General features: G+C 55.8%; 1 protein-coding gene across 1 annotated transcript in view; it reads right to left on the bottom strand.

Moving 5' to 3' along the window:
• Nucleotides 1-27,191, bottom strand: part of LOC144952536 (uncharacterized) — a 208,730-nt gene extending 181,539 nt beyond the window's left edge. Inside the window, 1 exon segment of the mRNA XM_078882985.1 lies at nucleotides 26,841-27,191. Coding sequence (XP_078739111.1) covers nucleotides 26,841-26,877 — 37 coding nt within the window. The 5' untranslated portion in view covers nucleotides 26,878-27,191.
• Between the last annotated feature and the right edge of the window lie 746 nt (nucleotides 27,192-27,937).

Here is a 27,937-nt window from a genome sequence, read left to right as displayed (position 1 = left end):
GGTGAGCTGTAGGAGTGGTGAGTTATAGGAGTGGTGAGCTGTAGGTTTAAAGCTGCCAGCACCTGAGGCTCCTCGGGAGCTCAGAGGACCCCACGCGGAGGGGGTAAGGGGGTGGTGGGGGGGGTAGTGGGGGGGGGTAGTGGGGGGGGGTAGTGGGGGGGGGTAGTGGGGGGTAGTGGGGGGAGGTGAGGAAGAGAAGGAAGAGTTACCGGAGCACGTGAAATATGCGAGGGCAGCGGGAAATGCCTGGCAAAGTTTGTGTTCTTACTGGCGGCGAGAGAGTGTGTGAGTGTGTGTGTGAGAGTGTGTGTGTGTGTGAGAGAGTGTGTGAGAGAGTGTGTGAGAGAGTGTGTGTGTGTGAGTGTGTGAGAGTGTGTGTGAGAGTGTGTGTGAGAGAGTGTGTGAGTGAGTGTGTGAGAGTGTGTGTGAGTGTGTGAGAGTGTGTGTGTGAGAGTGTGTGTGAGAGAGTGTGTGTGTGTGAGTGTGTGTGTGAGAGTGTGTGAGAGTGTGTGTGAATGTGTGAGTGTGTGTGTGAGTGTGTGTGAGAGTGTGTGTGTGTGAGAGTGTGTGTGTCTGAGTGTGTGAGAGAGTGTGTGTGAGTGAGTGTGTGAGAGTGTGTGTGAGTGTGTGTGTGAGAGTGTGTGTGAGTGAGAGTCTGTGCGTGTGAGTGTGTGTGAGAGTGTGTGCGTGTGAGTGTGTGTGAGTGAATGTGTGTGTGAGAGTGTGTGCGAGCGTGTGTGTGTGAGAGTGTGTGTCTGCGTGTGTGTGTGTGAGTGTGTGAGAGAGTGTGTGTCTGAGTGTGTGTGAGAGAGTGTGTGTGAGTGAGTGTGAGAGTGTGTGTGAGTGTGTGAGAGTGTGTGTGAGAGAGTGTGTGTGAGAGAGTGTGTGTGTGTGAGTGTGTGTGTGAGACTGTGAGTGTGTGTGAATGTGTGAGTGTGTGAGTGTGTGTGAGAGTGTGTGTGAGAGTGTGTGTGTGTGAGAGTGTGTGTGTCTGAGTGTGTGAGAGAGTGTGTGTGAGTGAGTGTGTGAGAGTGTGAGTGAGTGTGTGTGTGAGAGTGTGTGTGAGAGAGAGTCTGTGCGTGTGAGTGTGTGTGAGAGTGTGTGCGTGTGAGTGTGTGAGTGTGTGTGAGTGAATGTGTGTGTGAGAGTGTGTGCGAGCGTGTGTGTGTGAGAGTGTGTGTCTGAGTGTGTGTGTGTGTGAGTGTGTGAGAGTGAGTGTATGTGTGAGTGTGTGTGTGAGTGTGTGTGTGAGTGTGTGCGAGAGTGTGTGTGAGTGTGTGTCTGAGTGTGTGTGTGTGAGAGTGAGTGTGTGTGTGAGAGTGTGTGTGAGTGAGAGTCTGTGCGTGTGAGTGTGTGTGAGAGTATGTGAAAGTGTGTGTGAGTGAATGTGTGTGTGAGAGTGTGTGCGTGTGAGTGTGTGAGAGTGTGTGTGAGTAAATGTGTGTGAGAGTGTGTGTCTGTGTGTGTGTGAGAGTGTGTGTGTGAGTGTGTGAGAGTATGTGCGTGTGAGTGTGTGTGAGAGTGTGTATGTGAGAGTATGTGTGTGAGTGAATGTGAGTGTGAGAGTGTGTGTCTGTGTGTGTGTGAGAGAGTATGTGCGTGTGAGTGAGAGTGTGTGAGAGTGTGTGTGAGAGTGTGTGTGAGAGTGAGTGTGTGAGAGTGAGTGTGAGTGAGAGTGTGTGAGAGTGTGTAAGAGTGTGTGAGTGAGAGTGTGTGTATGTTCTTGTGTGTGTGCGTGTCTGTCTGTGTGTGTGTTCTTGTGTGTGTGCGTGTGTGTGCGCGTCTGTCTGTGTGCGTGTGTATCTGTGTGTGTGTGTCTGTGTGTCTGTGTGTGTGCATGTCTGTGTGTGTGTGTGTGTCTGTGTGCGTGTCTGTGTGTGTGTCTGTGTGTCTGTGTGTGTGTGTGTGTCTGTGCGTGTCTGTGTGTGTGTCTGTGTGTGTGTCTGTGCGTGTGTGTGCACGTCTGTCTGTGTGCGTGTGTGTCTGTGTGTGCGTCTGTGTGTGTGTGTGTTCTTGTGTGTGTGTGTCTGTGTGTGTCTGTGTGTGTGTCTGTGTGTGTGTCTGTGTGTGTGTCTGTGTGTGTGTGTGTCTGTGCGTGTCTGTGTGTCTGTGTGTGTGTCTGTGTGTGTGTGTCTGTGCGTGTGTGTGCACGTCTGTCTGTGTGCGTGTGTGTCTGTGTGTGCGTCTGTGTGTGTTCTTGTGTGTGTGTGTCTGTGTGTGTCTGTGTGTGTGTCTGTGTGTGTGTCTGTGTGTGTCTGTGTGTGTGTCTGTGTGCGTGTCTGTGTGTGTGTCTGTGTGTGTGTGTGTCTGTGCGTGTCTGTGTGTCTGTGTGTGTGTCTGTGTGTGTGTATCTCTGTGTGTGTTTCTGTGTGTGTGTGTGTGTCTGTGTGCGTGTGTATCTGTGTGTGTGTCTGTGTGTGTGTCTGTGTGTGTCTGTGTGTGTGTCTGTGTGTGTGTCTGTGTGTGTGTCTGTGTGTGTGTCTGTGTGTGTGTGTGTGTCTGTGTGCGTGTCTGTGTGTGTGTGTCTGTGCGTGTCTGTGTGTCTGTGTGTGTGTCTGTGTGTGTGTGTCTGTGCGTGTGTGTGCACGTCTGTCTGTGTGCGTGTGTGTCTGTGTGTGCGTCTGTGTGTGTTCTTGTGTGTGTGTGTCTGTGTGTGTCTGTGTGTGTGTCTGTGTGTGTGTCTGTGTGTGTGTCCTGTGTGAGAGAAGGGGAGTTGTTAGCGCTATGCTGCGCTACGAACCCGCCCGCCCGAGTTCGATTCCCACTCACGGCCACCAACAACACCACCTGTGACAATCATCTGAGCCGGTCCTAGACCTCCCCTAGGTCGACTCAGCCTCAAATAAGGAACCTGGTGTAGCGTAGTAAACATCCCCACTGGGGAGACAAAGGCGGCCGGGCGTGGTGCTGGCCACCCACCCCCTCGTGTGCCACAGCGCCGGTAGCCTTCATAGGCGATGCTGCTGCCACTCGCTACTAACAGCACTTGCCCCTACAGCGTGTTGATGCTACACGGGGGAGCTTTGTCTTTGTGAGCTCTTCCTCCCAATGGGTCATTTAGCGTTCTCTCAAACCCCACCTCTCGCAGTGCCTCGGCTCCACACAAACAAATGCCACCCACTCACCCACTGACCCACTCACCCTCACCCTCACCCACTCACCATAACCCACTTACCCGCTCACCCACTCACCATCACACCCTCACCCACTGATCCCTCACCCTCACCCACTCACCATCACCCACTCACCCCCTCACCCACTGACCCACTCACCCACTCACCATCACCCACTCACCATCACACCCTCACCCACTCACCCTTCACCCACTCACCCCCTCACACACTCACCCCTCACCATCACATCCTCACCCCTCACCCACTCACCTACACACCCTCACCCACTCACCCCCTCACCCCCTCACTCCTCACCATCACACCCTCACCCACTCACCCTTCACCCACTCACCCCCTCACACACTCACCCCTCACCATCACCCACTCACCCACTCACCCCTCATCATCACCCACTCACCATCACCCACTCACCCACTCACCATCACCCACTCACCCCTCACCATCACATCCTCACCCCTCACCCACTCACCTACACACCCTCACCCACTCACCTACTCACCCCCTCACCCCCTCACTCCTCACCATCACCCCCTCACCCACTCACACCTCACCATCACATCCTCACCCCTCACCCACTCACCTACACACCCTCACCCACTCACCCACTCACCCCCCTCACACACTCACCCCTCACCATCACCCACTCACCCCTCATTATCACCCACTCACCATCACACCCTCACCCACTCACCTACACACCCTCACCCACTCACCCACTCACCCCCTCACCTACTCACCCCTCACCATCACACCCTCACCCCTCACCCACTCACCCCCTCACCCACTCACCCCTCACCCACTCACCCACTCACACACTCACCCCCTCACCCTCACCCACTCACCCCCTCACCCACTCACCCACTCACCCCCTCACCCACTCACCCCTCACCATCACACCCTCACCCCTCACCCACTCACTCCCTCACCCACCCACCCACTCACCCCTCACCCACTCACCCACTCACCCATTCACCATCACCCACTCACCCACTCACCCCCCTCACCCACTCACCATCACCCCTCACCCACTCACCCTCACCCACTCACCCCTTACCCACTCACCATCACCCACTCACCCCACTCACCCCCTCACCCCACTCACCATCACACCCTCACCCACTCACCCTCACCCACTCACCCCTCACCATCACCCCCTCACCCACTCACCTACACACCATCACCCACTCACCCACTCACCCCTCATCATCACCCACTCACCATCACACCCTCACCCACTCACCTACACACCCTCACCCACTCACCCACTCACCCCCTCACCCACTCACCCCTCACCATCACACCCTCACCCCTCACCCACTCACCCCCTCACCCACTCACCCCTCACCCACTCACCCACTCACACACTCACCCCCTCACCCTCACCCACTCACCCCCTCACCCACTCACCCACTCACCCCCTCACCCACTCACCCCTCACCATCACACCCTCACCCCTCACCCACCCACCCACTCACCCCTCACCCACTCACCCACTCACCCCCTCACCCACTCACCATCACACCCTCACCCACTCACCATCACACCCTCACCCACTCACCCCTCACCCACACACCATCACCCACTCACCCACTCACCCCCTCACCCACTCACCATCACACCCTCACCCACTCACCCCTCACCCACTCACCATCACCCACTCACCATCACCCACTCACCCACTCACCCCCTCACCCACTCACCATCACACCCTCACCCACTCACCCACTCACCATCACCCACTCACCCACTCACCCCCTCACCCACTCACCATCACACCCTCACCCACTCACCCCTCACCCACTCACCATCACCCACTCACCCACTCACCCCCTCACCCACTCACCATCACACCCTCACCCACTCACCCTCACCCACTCACCCCTCACCATCACACCCTCACCCACTCACCCCTCACCCACTCACCATCACCCACTCACCCCTCACCATCACACCCTCACCCACTCACCCCTCACCCACTCACCATCACCCACTCACCATCACACCTTCACCCACTCACCATCACACCCTCACCCACTCACCCACTCACCCCCTCACCCACTCACCATCACACCCTCACCCACTCACCCACTCACCCCTCACCATCACACCCTCACCCACTCACCATCACACCCTCACCCACTCACCCTCACCCACTCACCCCCTCACCCACTCACCATCACACCCTCACCCACTCACCCCCTCACCCACTCACCCTCACCCACTCACCCTCACCCACTCACCCCTCACCATCACACCCTCACCCACTCACCCTCACCCACTCACCCCCTCACCCACTCACCCCCTCACCCACTCACCATCACACCCTCACCCACTCACCCCTCACCATCACACCCTCACCCACTCACCCTTCACCCACTCACCCCTCACCATCACACCCTCACCCACTCACCATCACCCCCTCACCCACTCACCATCACCCCCTCACCCACTCACCCCTTATCATCACCCACTCACCATCACCCACTCACCCCCTCACCCACTCACCCACTCACCATCACACACTCACCCCCTCACCCACTCACCATCACACACTCACCCCCTCACCCACTCACCCCTCATCATCACCCACTCACCATCACCCACTCACCCCCTCACCATCACACACTCACCCCCTCACCCACTCACCCACTCACCATCACACACTCACCCCCTCACCCACTCACCCACTCACCATCACACACTCACCCCCTCACCCACTCACCCCTCATCATCACCCACTCACCATCACCCACTCACCCCTCACCATCACACCCTCACCCACTCACCATCACACCCTCACCCACTCACCATCACCCACTCACCATCACACCCTCACCCCTCACCCACTCACCCCTCATCACCTCACCCACTCACCCCTCATCACCTCACCCACTCCAAGCTCGCTCAGGAAGTCCGCGGGCCGCATCAGTCACGGGGACACGCGGGGGACAGGGGGACACGGGGACACGGAGACAGGGTGACACGGGGACAGGGAGACACGGGGACACGGAGACAGGGAGACACGGAGACAGAGTGACACGGGGACACGGGGACAGGGTGACACGGGGACACGGGTGACACGGAGACACGGGGACACGGGGACAGGGAGACACGGGGACACGGAGACAGAGTGACACGGGGACACGGGGAGACACGGGGACACGGGTGACACGGAGACACGGAGACACGGGGACACGGGGACAGGGTGACACGGGGACACGGAGACAGAGTGACACGGGGACACGGGGACAGGGTGACACGGAGACACGGAGACACGGGGACACGGGGACAGGGTGACACGGGGACACGGGGACAGGGTGACACGGGGACACGGAGACAGAGTGACACGGGGACACGGGGACAGGGTGACACGGGGACACGGGGACACGGGGAGACACGGAGACACGGGGACACGGGGACAGGGTGACACGGGGACACGGGGACAGGGAGACACGGGGACACGGAGACAGGGTGACACGGGGACACGGGTGACACAGGGACAGGGTGACATGGGGACACGGGGACAGGGTGACACGGGGACACGGGGACAGGGTGACACGGAGACACGGGGACAGGGTGACACGGGGACACGGGGACACGGGGACAGGGTGACACGGGGACACGGGGACACGGGGACAGGGTGACACGGGGACACGGAGACACGGGGACACGGGGACACGGGGACGCGGGGACACGGGGACACGGGGACAGGGGGACAGGGTGACACGGGGACACGGGGACACGGGGACAGGGTGACACGGAGACACGGGGACACGGGGACACGGGGACACGGGGACAGAGTGACACGGGGACACGGGGACAGGGTGACACGGGGACACGGAGACACGGGGACACGGGGACAGAGTGACACGGGGACACGGAGACACGGGGACACGGGGACACGGAGACACGGGGACAGAGTGACACGGGGACACGGGGACAGAGTGACACGGGGACACGGAGACAGGGGGACAGGGGGACACAGGGAGACACGGGGTCAGGTTGAGGGGGTTACCAGGGCACACGGGGACACGGGGACACGGGGCGACCCAGAAGTTACCCCCCCCCCCCCCCCCCATGAGATTCTCCTCAGAGTGCCGCCTGTGCCTCTTACCCGCCCATCTCTCTCTCTGGCGAGGCAAATGTTAAAGGATGTGCCTTGAAGAAGAGTCCCCTTCCCCGAAACGTCGTCTCTTCAAGCGCTTTTCACTTGAAGTTTTATTGGCGGGAGAGGGAGAGTGGGGGGGGGGCTACGTTCAGAGCAATGTCGCCGCCTTTCCCGCCAAAACTCCTGGGCATGGCGGATTGTGGGCTCACTGAGATTGCGATTTTATTTGCGATTAAATTCAATATTCATCGTGTCATTTTTTTTCTGACAGAGATTGCGATTTGATTTGCGATTAAATTCAATATTCACCGTGGAAAAAAATTCTGACAGAGATTGCGATTTTATTTGCGAGTAAATTCAATATTCACCGTGTTATTTTTTTCTCACAGAGATTTCGATTTGATTTGCGATTAAATTTAATATTAGCCGTGGAAATATTTTTCTGACAGAGATTGCGATTTTATTTGCGATTAAATTCAATATTCGCCGTGTAATTTTTTTCTGACAGAGATTGCGATTTTATTTGAGATTAAATTAAATATTCATCGTGTACATTTTTTGACAGAGATTGCGATTTGATTTGCGATTAAATTCAATAATCACCGTGTAAATTTTTCGGACGAAGATTGCGATTTGATTTGCGATTAAATTCAATATTCATCGTGTAATTTTTTTTTTCTGACAGAGATTGCGATTTTATTTGCGATTAAATTCAATATTCACTGTGTAATAGATTTAAAACGCGTGATGGAGCATTACCACGTGACACCATCAAAATATGAACCGCTCAAGAAATTATAATGCAAGGATGAGAACTTAAAATATATTAATTTCTTGCAACGTGTATTTGTTAAAATGTTTTAATCGAAATGGAACAATCAAACAAAGAACACTTTTTTAAATTGAATAAATAAAGTGTTTTAAATAATAAAACAATTCCAATAGGAAAGTTACAGGACTTTTCAAATCGCAAAAAATCGCAGCTTTTGCGATTTCCTAATCGCATTGTTTCAAATTGCGATTTCGATTTTAAATCGATTAATCGTTCAGCCCAAGTGGGTAGACACCATGCCCACAGCCCCGCCCCTCATCCCCATCCCCCTCCACACCCACAGCCCCGCCCCTCCCGCACACTCTCCCCCACAGCCCCGCCCCTCCACCCCCCCTCCCCCAGTCTCGGACTCTTCCCCACAGCCCCGCCCCTCCACCCCCCAGTCTCGCGCTTTTCCCCACAGCCCCGCCCCTCAATCCCCCAGTCTCGTGCCCTTCCCCACAGCCCCGCCCCTCCACCCCCCCAGTCTCGCGCTCTTCCCCACAGCCCCGCCCCTCAATCCCCCAGTCTCGCGCCCTTCCCCACAGCCCCGCCCCTCCACCCCCCCAGTCTCGCGCCCTTCCCCACAGCCCCGCCCCTCCACCCCCCAGTCTCGCGCTTTTCCCCACAGCCCCGCCCCTCCACCCCCCCAGTCTCGCGCTCTCCCCCACAGCCCCGCCCCTCCACCCCCCAGTCTCGCGCTCTCCCCCACAGCCCCGCCCCTCCACCCCCCAGTCTCGCGCTCTCCCCCACAGCCCCGCCCCTCAACCCCCCAGTCTCGGACTCTTCCCCACAGCCCCGCCCCTCCACCCCCCAGTCTCGCGCTCTTCCCCACAGCCCCGCCCCTCCACCCCCCAGTCTCGCGCTCTCCCCCACAGCCCCGCCCCTCCACCCCCCAGTCTCGCGCTCTTCCCCACAGCCCCGCCCCTCCACCCCCCAGTCTCGCGCTCTCCCCCACAGCCCCGCCCCTCAACCCCCCAGTCTCGGACTCTTCCCCACAGCCCCGCCCCTCCACCCCCCAGTCTCGCGCTCTCCCCCACAGCCCCGCCCCTCCACCCCCCAGTCTCGCGCTCTCCCCCACAGCCCCGCCCCTCCACCCCCCAGTCTCGCGCTCTTCCCCACAGCCCCGCCCCTCCACCCCCCAGTCTCGCGCTCTCCCCCACAGCCCCGCCCCTCCACCCCCCAGTCTCGCGCTCTTCCCCACAGCCCCGCCCCTCCACCCCCCAGTCTCGCGCTCTCCCCCACAGCCCCGCCCCTCCACCCCCCAGTCTCGGACTCTTCCCCACAGCCCCGCCCCTCCACCCCCCCCAGTCTCGCGCTCTTCCCCACAGCCCCGCCCCTCAACCCCCCCAGTCACGCGCTCTTCCCCACAGCCCCGCCCCTCCACCCCCCAGTCTCGCGCTTTTCCCCACAGCCCCGCCCCTCCACCCCCCCCAGTCTCGCGCTCTCCCCCACAGCCCCGCCCCTCCACCCCCCAGTCTCGGACTCTTCCCCACAGCCCCGCCCCTCCACCCCCCAGTCTCGGACTCTTCCCCACAGCCCCGCCCCTCCACCCCCCAGTCACGCGCTCTTCCCCACAGCCCCGCCCCTCCACCCCCCAGTCACGCGCTCTTCCCCACAGCCCCGCCCCTCCACCCCCCAGTCTCGCGCTCTTCCCCACAGCCCCGCCCCTCCACCCCCCAGTCACGCGCTCTTCCCCACAGCCCCGCCCCTCCACCCCCCAGTCTCGCGCTCTTCCCCACAGCCCCGCCCCTCCACCCCCAGCTCGTGCTCTTCCCCACAGCCCCGCCCCTCCACCCCCCCCAGTCTCGCGCTCTTCCCCACAGCCCCGCCCCTCCACCCCCCCCAGTCTCGCGCTCTTCCCCACAGCCCCGCCCCTCTACCCCCCAGTCTCGCGCTCTTCCCCACAGCCCCGCCCCTCCACCCCCCCAGTCTCGCGCTCTTCCCCACAGCCCCGCCCCTCTACCCCCCAGTCTCGCGCTCTTCCCCACAGCCCCGCCCCTCCACCCCCCCAGTCTCGCGCTCTTCCCCACAGCCCCGCCCCTCTACCCCCCAGTCTCGCGCTCTTCCCCACAGCCCCGCCCCTCCACCCCCAGCTCGTGCTCTTCCCCACAGCCCCGCCCCTCCACCCCCCCCAGTCTCGCGCTCTTCCCCACAGCCCCGCCCCTCCACCCCCCCCAGTCTCGCGCTCTTCCCCACAGCCCCGCCCCTCCACCCCCCCAGTCTCGCGCCCTTCCCCACAGCCCCGCCCCTCTACCCCTCCCCAGTCTCGGACTCTTCCCCACAGCCCCGCCCCTCCACCCCCCCAGTCTCGCGCTCTTCCCCACAGCCCCGCCCCTCAACCCCCCCAGTCTCGCGCTCTTCCCCACAGCCCCGCCCCTCGGCGCGTGCCTCACCCCACCCCCCACTCCTTCCCCCACTCCCTCAGCCTGGCCCCGCCCCTTGGCACGTGCCTCCCCCCCACCCCCGCCGTCAGCCCCGCCCCTCGGCGCGTGCACACGGTAGCCGCGCGCCCGTGACCCACCCACCCCTCCCTCCCTCTCACCCCCCAGAGAGGCGAGCGGGAGAGGGGGTGGAGAGAGGTGGGGGGGAGGTGGTGGTTGGTGGGGGGAGGTGGGTGGGTGGGGGGGAGGTGGTGGGGGGAGGTGGTGGAGGTGGGTGGGTGGGGGTGGGGGGGAGGTGGTGGGTGGGGGGTGGGTGGGGGGTGGGTGGGGGGGAGGTGGTGGGGGGGTGGGGGGAGGTGGTGGGGTGAGGTGGGGGGTGGGGGGGAGGTGTGGCAGAGAATTTCCGGCTGCGTGTCGGAATTCCTGGCAGCTCAGCTACCGTGCGTGCATCGCGGAGTGCGGCCGTGAGATTCACTCACGGGCTATGAGATTCACTCACGGGCTATGAGATTCACTCACGGGCTATGAGAACCCACTCACGGGCTATGAGATTCACTCACGGGCTATGAGATTCACTCACGGGCTATGAGAACCCACTCACGGGCTATGAGATTCACTCACGGGCTATGAGATTCACTCACGGGCTATGCGATTCACTCACGGGCTATGAGAACCCACTCACGGGCTATGAGATTCACTCACGGGCTATGAGATTCACTCACGGGCTATGAGATTCACTCACGGGCTATGAGAACCCACTCACTGGCTATGAGATTCCACACACGGGCTATGAGAATCCACACACGGGCTATGAGAATCCACTCACGGGCTATGAGAATCCACACACGGGCTATGAGAATCCACTCACGGGCTATGAGATTCACACACAGGCTATGAGATACCACTCACGGGCTATGATAATCCACTCACGGGCTATGAGATTCACTCACGGGCTATGAGATACCACACACGGGCTATGAGAATCCAGTCACGGGCTATGATATCCACTCACGGGCTATGAGATTCCACACACGGGCTATGAGATTCCACACACGGGCTATGAGAATCTACACATGGGCTATGAGAACCCACTCACGGGCTATGAGAATCCACTCATGGGCTATGAGATTCACTTACGGGCTATGAGATTCACTCACGGGCTATGAGATTCACTCACGGGCTATGAGATTCACTCACGGGCTATGAGAACCCACTCACGGGCTATGAGATTCACTCACGGGCTATGAGATTCACTCACGGGCTATGCGATTCACTCACGGGCTATGAGAACCCACTCACGGGCTATGAGATTCACTCACGGGCTATGAGATTCACTCACGGGCTATGAGATTCACTCACGGGCTATGAGAACCCACTCACTGGCTATGAGATTCCACACACGGGCTATGAGAATCCACACACGGGCTATGAGAATCCACTCACGGGCTATGAGAATCCACACACGGGCTATGAGAATCCACTCACGGGCTATGAGATTCACACACGGGCTATGAGATACCACTCACGGGCTATGATAATCCACTCACGGGCTATGAGATTCACTCACGGGCTATGAGATACCACACACGGGCTATGAGAATCCAGTCACGGGCTATGATATCCACTCACGGGCTATGAGATTCCACACACGGGCTATGAGATTCCACACACGGGCTATGAGATTCACTCACGGGCTATGAGAATCTACACATGGGCTATGAGAACCCACTCACGGGCTATGAGAATCCACTCACGGGCTATGAGATTCACTTACGGGCTATGAGAATCCACACGGGCTATGAGAATCCACTCACGGGCTATGAGATTCCACACACGGGCTATGAGATTCACTCACGGGCTATGAGAATCTACACATGGGCTATGAGAACCCACTCACGGGCTATGAGAATCCACTCATGGGCTATGAGATTCACTTACGGGCTATGAGAATCCACACGGGCTATGATAATCCACACGGGCTATGAGAATCCACTCACGGGCTATGAGATTCCACACACGGGCTATGAGATTCCACTCACGGGCTATGAGATTCCACTCACGGGCTATGAGAATCTACACACGGGCTATGAGAACCCACAAACGGGCTATGAGAACCCACACACAGGCTATGAGAATCTACACACGGGCTATGAGAACCCACACACGGGCTATGAGATTCCACTCACGGGCTATGAGAACCCACACACGGGCTATGAGATTCCACTCACGGGCTATGAGATTCCACTCACGGGCTATGAGAATCTACACACGGGCTATGAGAACCCACAAACGGGCTATGAGAACCCACACACAGGCTATGAGAATCTACACACGGGCTATGAGATTCCACTCACGGGCTATGAGAACCCACACACGGGCTATGAGATTCCACTCACGGGCTATGAGAACCCACACACGGGCTATGAGAACCCACACACGGGCTATGAGAATTCACACACGGGCTATGAGAATCCACTCACGGGCTATGAGAACCCACTCACGGGCTATGAGAATCCACACACGGGCTATGAGAACCCACTCACGGGCTATGAGAATCCACACACGGGCTATGAGAATCCACTCACGGGCTATGAGATTCCACACACGGGCTATGAGAATCCACTCATGGGCTATGAGAACCCACTCACGGGCTATGAGAATCCACTCACGGGCTATGAGAATCCACACACGGGCTATGAGAACCCACTCACGGGCTATGAGAATCCACTCACGGGCTATGAGAATCCACTCACGGGCTATGAGATTCCACACACGGGCTATGAGAATCCACTCACGGGCTATGAGATTCCACACACGGGCTATGAGAATCCACTCACGGGCTATGAGATTCCACACACGGGCTATGAGAATCCACTCACGGGCTATGAGAACCCACTCACGGGCTATGAGAATCCACACACGGGCTATGAGAACCCACTCACGGGCTATGAGAATCCACACACGGGCTATGAGAATGCACTCACGGGCTATGAGATTCCACACACGGGCTATGAGAATCCACTCATGGGCTATGAGAACCCACTCACGGGCTATGAGAATCCACACACGGGCTATGAGAACCCACTCACGGGCTATGAGAATCCACTCACGGGCTATGAGAATCCACTCACGGGCTATGAGATTCCACACACGGGCTATGAGAATCCACTCACGGGCTATGAGAACCCACTCACGGGCTATGAGAATCCACACACGGGCTATGAGATTCACTCACGGGCTATGAGATTCACTCACGGACTATGAGATTCACTCACGGGCTATGAGATTCCACTAACGGGCTATGAGATTCCACTCACGGGCTATGAGATTCACTCACGGGCTATGAGAATCAATTCACGGGCTATGAGATACCACTCACGGGCTATGAGAATCCACTCACGGGCTATGAGATTCACTCACGGGCTATGGGAATCAACACACGAGCTATGGGAATCCACACACGGGCTATGAGATTCACTCACGGGCTATGAGATTCCACCCATGGGCTATGAGATTCACCCACGGGCTATGAGAACCCACTCACGGGCTATGAGAATCCACACACGGGCTATGGGTCAGTGTTGGGGGTGGGTGGGGTCAGTGTTAGGGGTGGGTGGGGTCAGTGTTGGGGGTGGGTGGGGTCAGTGTTAGGGGTGGGTGGGGTCAGTGTTGGGGGTGGGTGGGGTCAGTGTTGGGGGTGGGTGGGGTCAGTGTTAGGGGTGGGTGGGGTCAGTGTTGGGGGTGGGTGGGGTCAGTGTTAGGGGTGGGTGGGGTCAGTGTTGGGGGTGGGTGGGGTCAGTGTTGGGGGTGGGTGGGGTCAGTGTTAGGGGTGGGTGGGGTCAGTGTTGGGGGTGGGTGGGGTCAGTGTTAGGGGTGGGTGGGGTCAGTGTTGGGGGTGGGTGGGGTCAGTGTTAGGGGTGGGTGGGGTCAGTGTTGGGGGTGGGTGGGGTCAGTGTTGGGGGTGGGTGGGGTCAGTGTTAGGGGTGGGTGGGGTCAGTGTTGGGGGTGGGGGGGGGTCAGTGTTGGGGGTGGGTGGGGTCAGTGTTAGGGGTGGGTGGGGTCAGTGTTGGGGGTGGGGGGGGTCAGTGTTGGGGGTGGGTGGAGTCAGTGTTAGGGGTGGGTGGGGTCAGTGTTGGGGGTGGGGGCGGTCAGTGTTGGGGGTGGGTGGGGTCAGTGTTAGGGGTGGGTGGGGTCAGTGTTGGGGGTGGGGGCGGTCAGTGTTAGGGGTGGGTGGGGTCAGTGTTAGGGGTGGGTGGGGTCAGTGTTGGGGGTGGGGGCGGTCAGTGTTAGGGGTGGGTGGGGTCAGTGTTGGGGGTGGGTGGGGTCAGTGTTGGGGGTGGGTGGGGTCAGTGTTAGGGGTGGGTGGGGTCAGTGTTGGGGGTGGGTGGGGTCAGTGTTGGGGGTGGGTGGGGTCAGTGTTAGGGGTGGGTGGGGTCAGTGTTGGGGGTGGGGGCGGTCAGTGTTGGGGGTGGGGGGGGTCAGTGTTGGGGGTGGGTGGGGTCATTGTCGGTTGGGTGGGGTCAGCGGTGGGTCACTCGGGGTCACGGCTTCGACCAGACTTCCCTTATTCATTTTCTTAGTTTTTTTCGGTAAAGTCACGTAGGTAAAAAAAAATTAATAAAAATAAAATAAAATTAATAAAAATAAAATAAAATAAAAATCACGACGTTTCGAAGGCAACACAAGCTTCCGTCTTCAGGTGGAACCGTCACAGCACGCTTGCTGTAATCAAGTAAATGAGAGATTCCAAGGGCTACTACCCCGTACATATACTGGTTGGGGAGCAGCAAGCAGCAAGCGGCTAGAGAAGGGCAATTGACGCAGCTGACCACGCAATGAGGAAGCTACCGGGAAACATCTGTGATTTATCCCAAAGAACCTTTCGATTTAAAGCTTTCAGACGCTGTCTTTTCCGGCAGACCTGTTCTTCACCTGAGGACGGCTGCTTGCGTTGTGGCCGAAACGTCGTGAGAATTGTATTTTATTTTTATTCTAGATTTGAAGCTTTCGTGACTGCAAGGATTCATATTTTCGGTAAAGTCACGTAGGTAAAAAATTTAAATTAATAAAAGTAAAATAAAACAAAATAAAATAAATAAATAAATCACGACGTTTCGGTTCCACCTGAAGACGGAGGCTTGTGTTGCTTCCGAAATGTCGTGATTTTTTATTTTGTTTTATTTTACTTTAATTAATTTAAATTGTTTACCGACGTGACTTTACCGAAAAAACCCTAAGCATATTTATTTTTATTGTTTTATCATTTCCAAAAACCTTTGCTACGACGAATATTTTGTCGCGAAAGCCTGCGCGTTCAAGAGCTTTCTAGGTCATCGGATTCCGCTTTTGGACTCGAAATGGACACAATTCCTTTGACGCTCAAATCCGTCTCTCAAATGCAGCTCACTGACAACGCCCGTACCGGGGCTTGTCTGCGATGAAGAGCTTCATGGCTCATCGGATTCCTGCTGCAGTTCATCTTATTCATATCGGAGCCAGTGCCGGATTATCCTCACTTTCAAGGGCCCCACGCTAAACGCTTTCAAGCTTGATAATTGTTTTTTTTACCATTTTATCTGGCAACAAAACTGACACTTTTTTTACAAGGAGTCATGTTTGCATAGACCACAATACCTGCAGTCATAATGCAAACAAAAAACACAACTCTGATAATGTATGCACTGTCCTTGAAGTTGATTGGTCCACACCCGAGACAGCTTTCCTTAGAGCCCAGTCTCAAGTGGTGTTGGACCAGATGACGCCAAAAGGCGCACAACTCAAAGACAATGCACCATCAGAGTATGAGAGCTCGGGGCAAGCATTTACACCATTGGAACCTCATTTGCCAGTAAAAAATATGATAATTGTTTTTTTACCCTTCTATCTGGCAACAAAACTGACACCTTTTTTATGAGGAGTCATGTTTGCATTGACCACAATACCTGCAGTCATAATGCAAACAAAAAACATAATTCTGATAATGTATGCACTTTCCTTGAAGTTTATTGGTCCACACCCGAGACAGCTGACAGATGTGCATACATTATCAGAGTTATGTTTTTTGTTTGCATTACGACTGCAGGTATTGTGGTCTATGCAAACATGACTCCTTGTAAAAAAGGTGTCAGTTTTGTTGCCAGATAAAAGGTTAAAAAAACAATTATCATATTTTTTACTGGCAAATGAGGTACCAATGGTGCTTTCAATTCCGGTTCAGTGATTCTGCACTTGCTCTATTACTATAGTACTATACTGCCTTCAACTTTTACGAACGACCGGGTGTTTAAGGTTAGCGAGTTGCCGTGTTATCTGGCTGTATAGCAAATGAAAAAATGCAATTGCTTTGCTACGCAAGTAAAAGATTTGTGTTTTAATATTTATGTTTTTTTAATTTATTTAGGGCCCCTCTATAACACACACGCTAAAGGCTCAGCGCTAGCTTCATCAGGCACTGATCGGAACGCGTTTAAATTTCGATTTAAAGCTTTCGTGACTGCAGGGATTCATCTTATTGGTTCTTTCGGTAAAGTCACGTAGAAGGAAAATAATAAAATAATAAAAATAAAAATAAAACATAATAAAATAATTCTCGCGACGTTTCGGCCACAACGCAAGCAGCCGTCTTCAGGTGGAGAACAGGTCTGTCGAGAAGGCCTTCAACGTTTAGGGGCCGTCCATAAATGACGTCACGTGATTTTGGACGATTTTTGACCCTCCCCCCCCCCTCGTTACACGGCGTCACAAAAAGTCAGACCCCCCCCCTCCTCAAATATGACGTCACAAAGCTCTGCCCCCCCCTCCCCCCAAAACCATATTTCCATTTTGAAAATAAACACGCTTCAAATCGCTTTAAACTATTGCCATTGTAGTGCGTATTTAATGTGGCGCTGCACTCTGATGTTGTAGGATAAAACATTTATTAAAACGTCTATTTAATTAAGTAGAACGTGTTGTCTACATTTATTTAAAGTTGCGCATTTTAATGTGACGTCACATTTCTCAACCCCCCCCCTCGTCACACATCGTCACAAATGTCTGACCCCCCCCCCCCCTAGGTGCGTGACGTCATTTATGGACGGCCCCAGACCCGACGCCTGGCCACTCGTGGGGCTGACGGGATGAATAGGCGTATTGGATTCCATAGTTCACATAGGGGTAATGAATTCCATAGTTTACATAAGCGGGTTAAATTCAAGTGTGCATAGGCGTATTGGATTACATAGTTCACATAGGGGTAATGAATTCCATAGTTTACATAAGCGGGTTAAATTCAAGTGTGCATAGGCGTATTGGATTACATAGTTCACATAGGGGTAATGAATTCCATAGTTTACATTAGCGTGTTAAATTTCAGTGAGCATAGGCGTATTGGATTACATAGTTCACATAGGGGTAATGAATTCCATAGTTCACATAGGCGTATTCAATTCTAGTGCGTATAGGCGTATTGGATTCCATAGTTCACATAGGGGTAATGAATTCCATAGTTCACATAGGCGTATTCAATTCCAGTGCGTATAGGCGGATTGGATTCCATAGTTCACATAGGGGTAATGAATTCCATAGTTTACATAAGCGTGTTAAATTCGAGTGCGAATAGGCGTATTGGATTCCATAGTTCACATAGGGGTAATGAATTCCATAGTTTACATAAGCGTGTTAAATTCGAGTGCGAATAGGCGTATTGGATTCCATAGTTCACATAGGGGTAAACACATTGTCCTGCGGAGGGAGCTGGTAGGAACGTTGGGTGGCTCGGTCAATGGCCTGCAGGGTCAACGACCAGGGCAACGTGGTGTATTCCGCAAATATGGACGATTGTGAGGGCGGGCACAAGCCGGCGTGAGTAGGTGAAACGTTGAGTTTTATAAGGGCACCACGGGGTGACCAGCCCCTCACCACCCAGCCCCACCCCTCCCACCCCCCACCCAGCCCTACCCTCCCTCCCCACCCAGCCCCACCCAGCCCCTCCCCACCCTCCCCTCCCCACCCAGCCCCTCCCCTCCCCACCCAGCCCCTCCCTCCCCACCCAGCCCCTCCCCACCCTCCTCACCCAGCCCCTCCCCACCCTCCCCACCCAGCCCCTCCCCACTCTCACCACCCAGCCCCTCCACACCCTCCCTTCCCCACCCTCCCCACCCAGCCCCTCCCCACCCTCCCCACCCCACCCAGCCCCACCCTCCCCACCCTCCCCACCCAGCTCCTCCCTGCACAACGGACGGACACAATAATCCCCTGTGGGCTGGTGTAACCAGGAGGTTCCTACCAGTATTAATTCCGTAGTTTACACAGGCGCATTAAATTCCAGTGCACATTTGAATATTGGATTCCATAGTACATACAGGCGTATTGAATGGCATTGTTTACATTGGATGAATGCATTCCATAGTTCACATCGGGGGGTAATGAATACCATAGTTTACATCGGGGGTATTGAATTACATAGTTAAAATAGGTGTAACAAATTCCATAGTTCACATAGGTGTAAGACATTCCATAGTTCACATCGGGGTAATGAATCCCATAGTTCACATAGGTGTAAGACATTCCACAGTTCACAAGGGAGTAATGAATTCCATAGTTCACATCGGGGGGTAATGAATCCCATAGTTCACATAGGTGTAACCAATTCCATAGTTCACATAGGTGTAAGAAATTCCACAGTTCAAATCGGGGGGTAACGAATTCCATGGTGGATTGTTTTATTTATTTTTTTCGCTGTGTAGATTTTTGTCAGAAACGACCTGGCAATCACAAATTGTAGCTCTACAAAGTGGCTTATCACGTGAAACATCACGGCGGCAACCAGACGCTCTAAACGCGTGGATGTCGATGTCAAATGATGGAGGGGAAAACCCGGAGGAAGATCCACGCGACCACGGGGGAAGAGAAAAAGAGAGACACGCAGACTCCAAATATACAGCAGCAGCAGGCATCGTTAGGGTCGGATCGAACCCACGACCTCCTGTATACCAGGCGAGGTAGTCAACATCTCCTAGCCACCGTGATGATGGTGAGAGAGAGAGACACGCAGACTCCAAATATACAGCAGCAGGCATCGTCAGGGTCGGGATCGAACCCACGACCTCCTGTATACCAGGCGAGGTAGTCAACATCTCCTAGCCACCGTGATGATGATGATGAGAGAGAGACACGCAGACTCCAAATATACAGCAGCAGGCATCGTCAGGGTCGGGATCGAACCCACGACCTCCTGTAGACCAGGCGAGGTAGTCAACATATCGTAGCCACCGTGATGATGATGAGAGAGAGAGACACAGACCACCTGTAGACCAGGCGAGGTAGTTAACATCTCCTAGCCACCGTGATGATGACGATGATGAGAGAGAGAGAGAGACACAGACCTCCTGTATACCAGGCGAGGTAGTCAACATCTCGTAGACATCTCGTAGCCACCGTGATTCCAGTCGCTGGAATTCGAAACCCACGACTCCTCTACTGCTGGGCCACGTGACCGCCCAGGTGCGCAAAGAAGCCGCGTGGGGTTTTAAACCGAGACGGAGAGGAACAGAAGTGGCCTTCATCCAGGGTGGTGGTGGTGATGGGGGTGGTGGTGGGGGTGGTGGTGGTAGGGGTGGTGGTGGTGGCGGTGGTGGTGGTGGAGGGGGTGGTCGTAGGGGGGTGGTGGTGGGGGGGGTGGTGGGGGTGGTGGTGGTGGTGGTGGTGGTGGGGGTGGTGGCGGTGGTGGTGGTGGTGATGGGGGTGGTGGTGGTGGTGATGGGGGTGGTGGTGGTGGTGGGGGTGGTGGTGGTGGGGGTGGTGGCGGTTGTGGTGGCGGGGGTGGTGGTAGTGGTGGCGGTGGTGGCGGTGGTGGGGGTGGTGGTGGTGGGGGTGGTGGGGGTGGTGGGGGTGGTGGTGGTTTGGGTGGGGGTGGTGGTGGTGGGGGTGGTGGTGGGGGTGGTGGTGGGGGTGGTGGGGATGGTGGTGGTGGTGGTGGTGTTGGGGGTGGTGGTGGTGGCGGTGGTGGGGGTGGCGGTGGTGGGGTGGTGGTGGGGGTGGTGTTGGTGGCGGGGGGTGGCGGGGGTGGTAGGTGTGGTGGTGGGGGTGGTGGTGGTGGGGGTGGTGGTGAGGGTGGATGTGGTGGTGGTGGGGGTGGTGGTGGGGGTGGTGTTGGTGGGGTGGTGGTGGCGGTGGTGGTGTTGGGGGTGGTGGTGGTGGCGGGCGTGGTGGTGGTGGTGGGGGTGGTGGTGTTGGGGATGGTGGTGGTGGTGGCGGTGGTGGGGGCGGTGGTGGGGGTGGTGTTGGTGGGGTGGTGGTGGCGGTGGTGGTGTTGGGGGTGGTGGTGGTGGCGGGGGTGGTGGTGGCGGGGGTGGTGGTGTTGGGGGTGGTGGTGGTGGTGGCGGTGGTGGGGGTGGCGGTGGTGGGGGTGGTGGTGGTGGGGGTGGCGGTGGTGGGGGTGGTGGTGGTGATGGGGGTGGTGGGGGTGGTGGCGGTGGTGGGTTACCAAACCACCATCACCGTCTTGGGTTAATTGGCCGTGACTCTCTCTCCCTCTCGCGGATGGGATGTTGGTGGGTGGGGGGTATAAACAACAACAACAAACACCCCCCACCCGCCCCCAGCAGCAGCAGGGCCACGACTTCCTGTTGTAGCCGCTGTTTATTTACCCCGATCCCAGAAGCGACTCCTACACTCTGCTATGTCATCAAAACGGTGGCAGCTCCAGCAATAGTGTAGTGTACACTATACACTACACTATACACTACTATACACTACTATACACTACTATACACTACTATACACTACAGTATACACTACACTATACACTACACTATACACTACACTATACACTACTATACACTACAGTATACACTACACTATACACTACAATATACACTACACTATAAACTACACTACACTATACACTACACTATACACTATACTACACTATACACTACACTATACTATACACTACACTATACACTACACTATACACTACACTATACACTACACTATACACTACACTATACACTACACTATAAACTACACTACACTATACACTACACTATACACTATACTACACTATACACTACACTATACTATACACTACACTATACACTACACTATACACTACACTATACACTACACTATACACAATACTATACACTATGCTGTACACTACACTATACACTACACACTACACTATACTACACACTAGACTTTACACTATACTAAACACTACACTATACACTACACTACACACTACACTATACACTACACTATACACTATACTACACTATACACCACACTATACCCCCTCGTGTGCAAGGGGGGGGCGACGGGGGGGGCGAGGGGGTGGGCGAAGGGGGTGGGCGAGGGGGGGCGAGGGGGGTGGGCGAGGGGGGGTGGGCGAAGGGGGTGGGCGAGGGGGGGCGAGGGGGGTGGGCGAAGGGGGTGGGGAGGGGGGGGCGAGGGGGGGTGGGCGAGGGGGGGTGGGGGCGAGGAGGGGGGGGGGCGAGGAGGGGGGGCGAAGGGGGGGGGGCTAACCCCACTTTTCCCACGCGGTTCATGGTCACATGACACGTGGTACGGGAACTGACACACAGAGACAAAGATCCCCCGTGTAGCCTTTACAGACTGTAGGGGCAAGTGCTGTTCGTGACCACCTATGAAGGCTACCGGCGCTGTGGCACACGAGGGGGTGGGTGGCCAGCACCACGCCCGGCCGCCTTTGTCTCCCCAGTGGCGATGTTCACTACGCTACACCGCTACACCAGGTTACTCATTTGAGGCTGAGTCGATCTAGGGGAGGCTCAGAACCGATTCAGAGAATCGTCACCGGTGTTGGCCGTGATCGGGAATCGAACTCGGGACGCTGGGTTCATAGCGCAGCGTAGCGCTAACCACTACACCACCACTCCTCACGACACACACACAACGACACACACAGACACACACAGACACACACATACACACAGACACACACATACACACAGACACACACACACATACACACACATACACACAGACACACACACACAGACACACACACACAGACACACACACAGACACACACACAGACACACAGACACACACAGACACACACACACACACAGACACACTCACACAGACACACACACAGACACACACACGTCCCCTCTAGGTGAATGCACAGCCCTGCAATAGCTCGCTAGCCACACTGCTGGCGGAAGGGGCCTCCGCTAGAGGCCTCCACTCGGGGCCGCTCCATGGGTTGAGTGCTGTGCCAGGCTAGGTGCAGGTCACGTGACAGACCCAGGTGCCATGGGTTGACTGCTGTGCCAGGCTAGGTGCAGCTCACGTGACAGACCCAGGTGCCATGGGTTGACTGCTGTGCCAGGCTAGGTGCAGCTCACGTGACAGACCCAGGTGCCATGGGTTGAGTGCTGTGCCAGGCTAGGTGCAGGTCACGTGACAGACCCAGGTGCCATGGGTTGACTGCTGTGCCAGGCTAGGTGCAGGTCACGTGACAGACCCAGGTGCCATGGGTTGAGTCGTGTGCCAGGCTAGGTGCAGGTCACGTGACAGACCCAGGTGCTATGGGTTGAGTGGTGTGCCAGGCTAGGTGCAGGTCACGTGACAGACACAGGTGCCATGGGTTGAGTGGTGTGCCAGGCTAGGTGCAGGTCACGTGACAGACGAGGTGCCATGGGTTGAGTGCTGTGCCAGGCTAGGTGCAGGTCACGTGACAGACCCAGGTGCCATGGGTTGAGTCGTGTGCCAGGCTAGGTGCAGGTCACGTGACAGACCCAGGTGGCATGGGTTGAGTGGTGTGCCAGGCTAGGTGCAGCTCACGTGACAGACCCAGGTGCTATGGGTTGAGTGGTGTGCCAGGCTAGGTGCAGGTCACGTGACAGACACAGGTGCCATGGGTTGAGTGGTGTGCCAGGCTAGGTGCAGGTCACGTGACAGACGAGGTGCCATGGGTTGAGTGCTGTGCCAGGCTAGGTGCAGGTCACGTGACAGACCCAGGTGCCATGGGTTGAGTCGTGTGCCAGGCTAGGTGCAGGTCACGTGACAGACCCAGGTGGCATGGGTTGAGTGGTGTGCCAGGCTAGGTGCAGCTCACGTGACAGACCCAGGTGCCATGGGTTGAGGGGTGTGCCAGGCTAGGTGCAGGTCACGTGACAGACCCAGGTGCCATGGGTTGACTGCTGTGCCAGGCTAGGTGCAGGTCACGTGACAGACCCAGGTGCCATGGGTTGAGTGTTGTGCCAGGCTAGGTGCAGGTCACGTGACAGACCCAGGTGCCATGGGTTGAGTCGTGTGCCAGGCTAGGTGCAGGAGGTCACGGAACAATGCCAACTTTGTGATACGCGACTAGCAGATGCCTCACCACTTGTGCTCCGAACTGTGCCAACTTTAGTACAACGACAAAGTTCCCCCGTGTAGCCTCGAACAGGCTGCAGGGGCAAGTGCTGTTAGCGAGTAGCAGTGGCACACGAGGGGGTGGGTGGCCAGCACCACGCCCGGCCGCCTTTGTCTCCCCCAGTGGCGATGTCTACTACACACCGCACCAGGTACTCATTTGAGGCTGAGTCGACCTAGGGGAGGTCCAGGACCAGTTCAAATAATTGTTCTCCTGCCTTCTCAGCCATACTCATCGAGACCTATAGTCCCACAGAGACACACAGAGACCCATACTCATAGAGACCCACAGAGACCCACAGAGACCTATACTCACCGAGACCCATAGAGACCCATACTCATAGAGACCCACAGAGACCCATACTCATAGAGACCCACCGAAACCCATACTCATAGAGACCCACAGAGTACCACACTCATAGAGACCCACAGAGACTCATACACAGAGACCCACAGAGACCCACACTCATAGACACCCACAGAGACCCATACTCATGGAGACCCACAGAGACCCATACTCATAGAGACCCACAGAGACCCATACTCATAGAGACCCACAGAGACCCACACTCATAGAGACCCACAGAGACCCATACTCATAGAGACCCACAGAGACACATACTCATAGAGACCCACAGAGACCCACACTCATAGAGACCAACAGAGACCCACACTCACAGAGACCCACAGAGACCCACACTCACAGAGACCCACAGAGACCCATACTCATAGAGACCCACATAGACTCATAGAGACCCACAGAGACCCACAGAGACCCACACTCATAGAGACCCACAGAGACTCATAGAGACCAACAGAGTCCCATACTCATAGAGGCCCACAGAGACCTATAGAGACCTATACTCACAGAGACCCATAGAGACCCATACTCATAGAGACCCACAGAGACCCACAGAGACCTATACTCACAGAGACCCATAGAGACCCATACGCATAGAGACCCACAGAGACCCATACATAGAGACCCACCGAAACCCATACTCATAGAGACCCACAGAGTCCCACACTCATAGAGACCCACAGAGACTCATACACAGAGACCTACAGAGACCCACACTCATAGACACCCACAGAGACCCATACTCATAGAGACCCACAGAGACCCATACTCATAGAGACCCACAGAGACCCACACTCATGGAGACCCACAGAGACCCATACTCATGGAGACCCACAGAGACCCATACTCATAGAGACCCACAGAGACCCACACTCATAGAGACCCACAGAGACCCATACTCATAGAGACCCACAGAGACCCATACTCATAGAGACCCACAGAGACCCACACTCATAGAGACCCAGAGACCCACAGGGACCCATACTCATAGAGACCCACAGAGACCCATACTCATAGAGACCCACAGAGACCCACACTCATAGAGACCCACAGAGACCCACACTCACAGAGACCCACAGAGACCCACACTCACAGAGACCCACAGAAACCCATACTCATAGAGACCCACATAGACTCATAGAGACCCACAGAGACCCACAGAGACCCACACTCATAGAGACCCACAGAGACCCACAGAGACCCACAGAGACTCATAGAGACCCACAGAGACCCACACTCATAGAGACCCACAGAGACCCATACTCATCGAGACCCATAAAGGTTGTGTCAATCATTTTTTTCAGAAGCGACCCCAGGCCATCACAAATGACAGCAGGCTCAACGAAGCGGCCCCATCATCGTCATCATCATCGTCATCATCGTCGTCATCATCATCATCATCGTCATCATCATCGTCATCATCATCGTCATCATCATCATCGTCATCATCATCATCATCGTCATCATCATCGTCATCATCATCATCGTCATCATCATCGTCATCATCATCATCGTCATCATCATCATCGTCATCATCATCGTCATCATCATCATCATCGTCATCATCATCGTCATCATCATCATCATCATCATCGTCATCATCATCATCATCGTCATCATCATCGTCATCATCATCATCATCGTCATCATCATCGCCATCGTCATCATCATCATCGTCATCATCGTCATCGTCATCATCATCATCATCGTCATCATCATCATCGTCATCATCATCGTCATCATCATCATCGTCATCATCATCATCATCGTCATCATCATCGTCATCATCATCATCATCGTCATCATCATCATCGTCATCATCATCGTCATCATCATCATCGTCATCATCATCATCGTCGTCATCATCGTCATCGTCATCATCGTCATCATCATCGTCATCATCATCATCGTCGTCATCGTCATCATCATCGTCATCATCATCATCATCGTCATCATCATCGTCATCATCATCGTCATCATCATCATCATCGTCATCATCATCGTCATCATCATCGTCATCATCGCGGGGGTGAATGATGCTCTCTCATGCACGTGGTGGGTGTCGATTCTAAATGTGTCGGAGGGGGGGGGATGCAGGAGCCGGAGGAAAAAAATCCACGCGACCACGGAGAGAGACGCAGACTTCAATTATACAGCAGTAGCAGGCATCGTCAGGGTCGGGATCGAACCCACGACCTCCTGTAGACCAGGCGAGATAGTTAACATCTCCTAGCCACCGTGATGATGATGAGAGAGAGAGAGAGACACGCAGACTTCAATTATACAGCAGCAGCAGGCATCGTCAGGGTCGGGAACGAACCCACGACCTCCCGTATACCAGGCGAGGTAGTCAACATCTCCTAGCCACCGTGATGATGATGATGAGAGAGACGCAGACCTCCTGTAGACCAGGTGAGGTAGTCAACATCTCACAGCCACCGTGATGATGATAATGAGAGAGACACACAGACCTCCTGTAGACCAGGCGAGGTAGTCACCACCTCCTAGCCACCGTGATCGAACCCACGGCTCGGATCTATCGTCGATTATCGGCGAGTTGAGAGTTTAGGAATTGGTGAGAATCCGGTGAGCGGCGAGGTGGTGGTGGTGAGGGTGTGGTGAGGGTGTGGTGAGGAGGGGAAAGGGGTGGGGGTGGTGATGCGTCGGACCTCACCTGCGCGAGTGAGTTGGCCAGGTAGTAGCAGCGACATCATCGTCAGGAGGAGGAGGGGAGCGAGATGAGGGTGAAGGGGGTTCATGGTGACGACGATCCCTGGGTCGAGAGAGCGGCCACTGCCTGCTCCTCTCCCTACCTCTCGTGAATCTCTCTGACTCTCTCGTTATCTCTCTGTGTGTGTATCTCACACACACACTCACACACTCGCTCTGTCTCTCACACACACTCACTCACACTCATACACACACACTCTGTATCTCACACACTCACTCACACTCATACACACTCTCTGTCTCTCACACGCTCACTCTATATCACACACACACTCACACACACACACTCACTCTCTGTATCACACACTCACTCACTCTCTGTATCACACACACACACTCACTCTCTGTATCTGTCTCTGCAGACACTGCACGTAGCGGCAAGCTGCTGCTGCTGCTGCTGGTGTCACGTCCCGTTCGTGCTGTTCGAGGTTTTCAACTCTTCTGTTCCAACAGCTCGACTTCGCTGATGATGATGGTGGTGGTGGTGATGGAGGTGGTGATGGGGGTGGTGATGGAGGTGGTGGAGGTTGACGGCAACAGGCGGGGTGAGTCTGCCGAGAAGTGGAGGACCCGTTCCGTGGTGGACGTCACCACGGTGATGATGATGTTGATGAGGTGGTGATGGTGTAGACGAGGAGGAGGAGATGGTTGCCAGTAGCAGCAGCAACAGCAGCAGCAGCAGTAGCTGAACCCCCTTTGAGCTCACAACTCCATCACCGTCGGCTGCTGCGTCTGCCCCGCGTCTCTCCCCGAATCTCCGTTCAGAGCGTTCCCTCTTCCCTTTCACAGCTCTCTGGAGCCCCCTCGCTACCCCCCCCCCTCGCTACCCCCCCTCCTCCTCCATCGGGGGGTCTACCTCCCACCCACCCCTCTCCCTCCCTCCCTCCCACCCACCCTCCCTCCCTCCCTCCCACCCACCCCCCTCCCTCCCTCCCTCTCACCCCCCACCCACCCTCTCACCCACCCACCCACGCACCAACCCATCCACCCTCCCACCCACCCACTCTCCCTCCCACCCACCCTCCCTCCCTCCCACCCACC

The sequence above is a fragment of the Lampetra fluviatilis genome, chromosome 68 (assembly GCF_964198595.1).
Source record: "Lampetra fluviatilis chromosome 68, kcLamFluv1.1, whole genome shotgun sequence".
Lineage (NCBI taxonomy): Eukaryota > Metazoa > Chordata > Hyperoartia > Petromyzontiformes > Petromyzontidae > Lampetra > Lampetra fluviatilis.
Note: the sequence above shows the minus strand (reverse complement) of the source record. Positions and strands in the feature narration are given on the sequence as shown.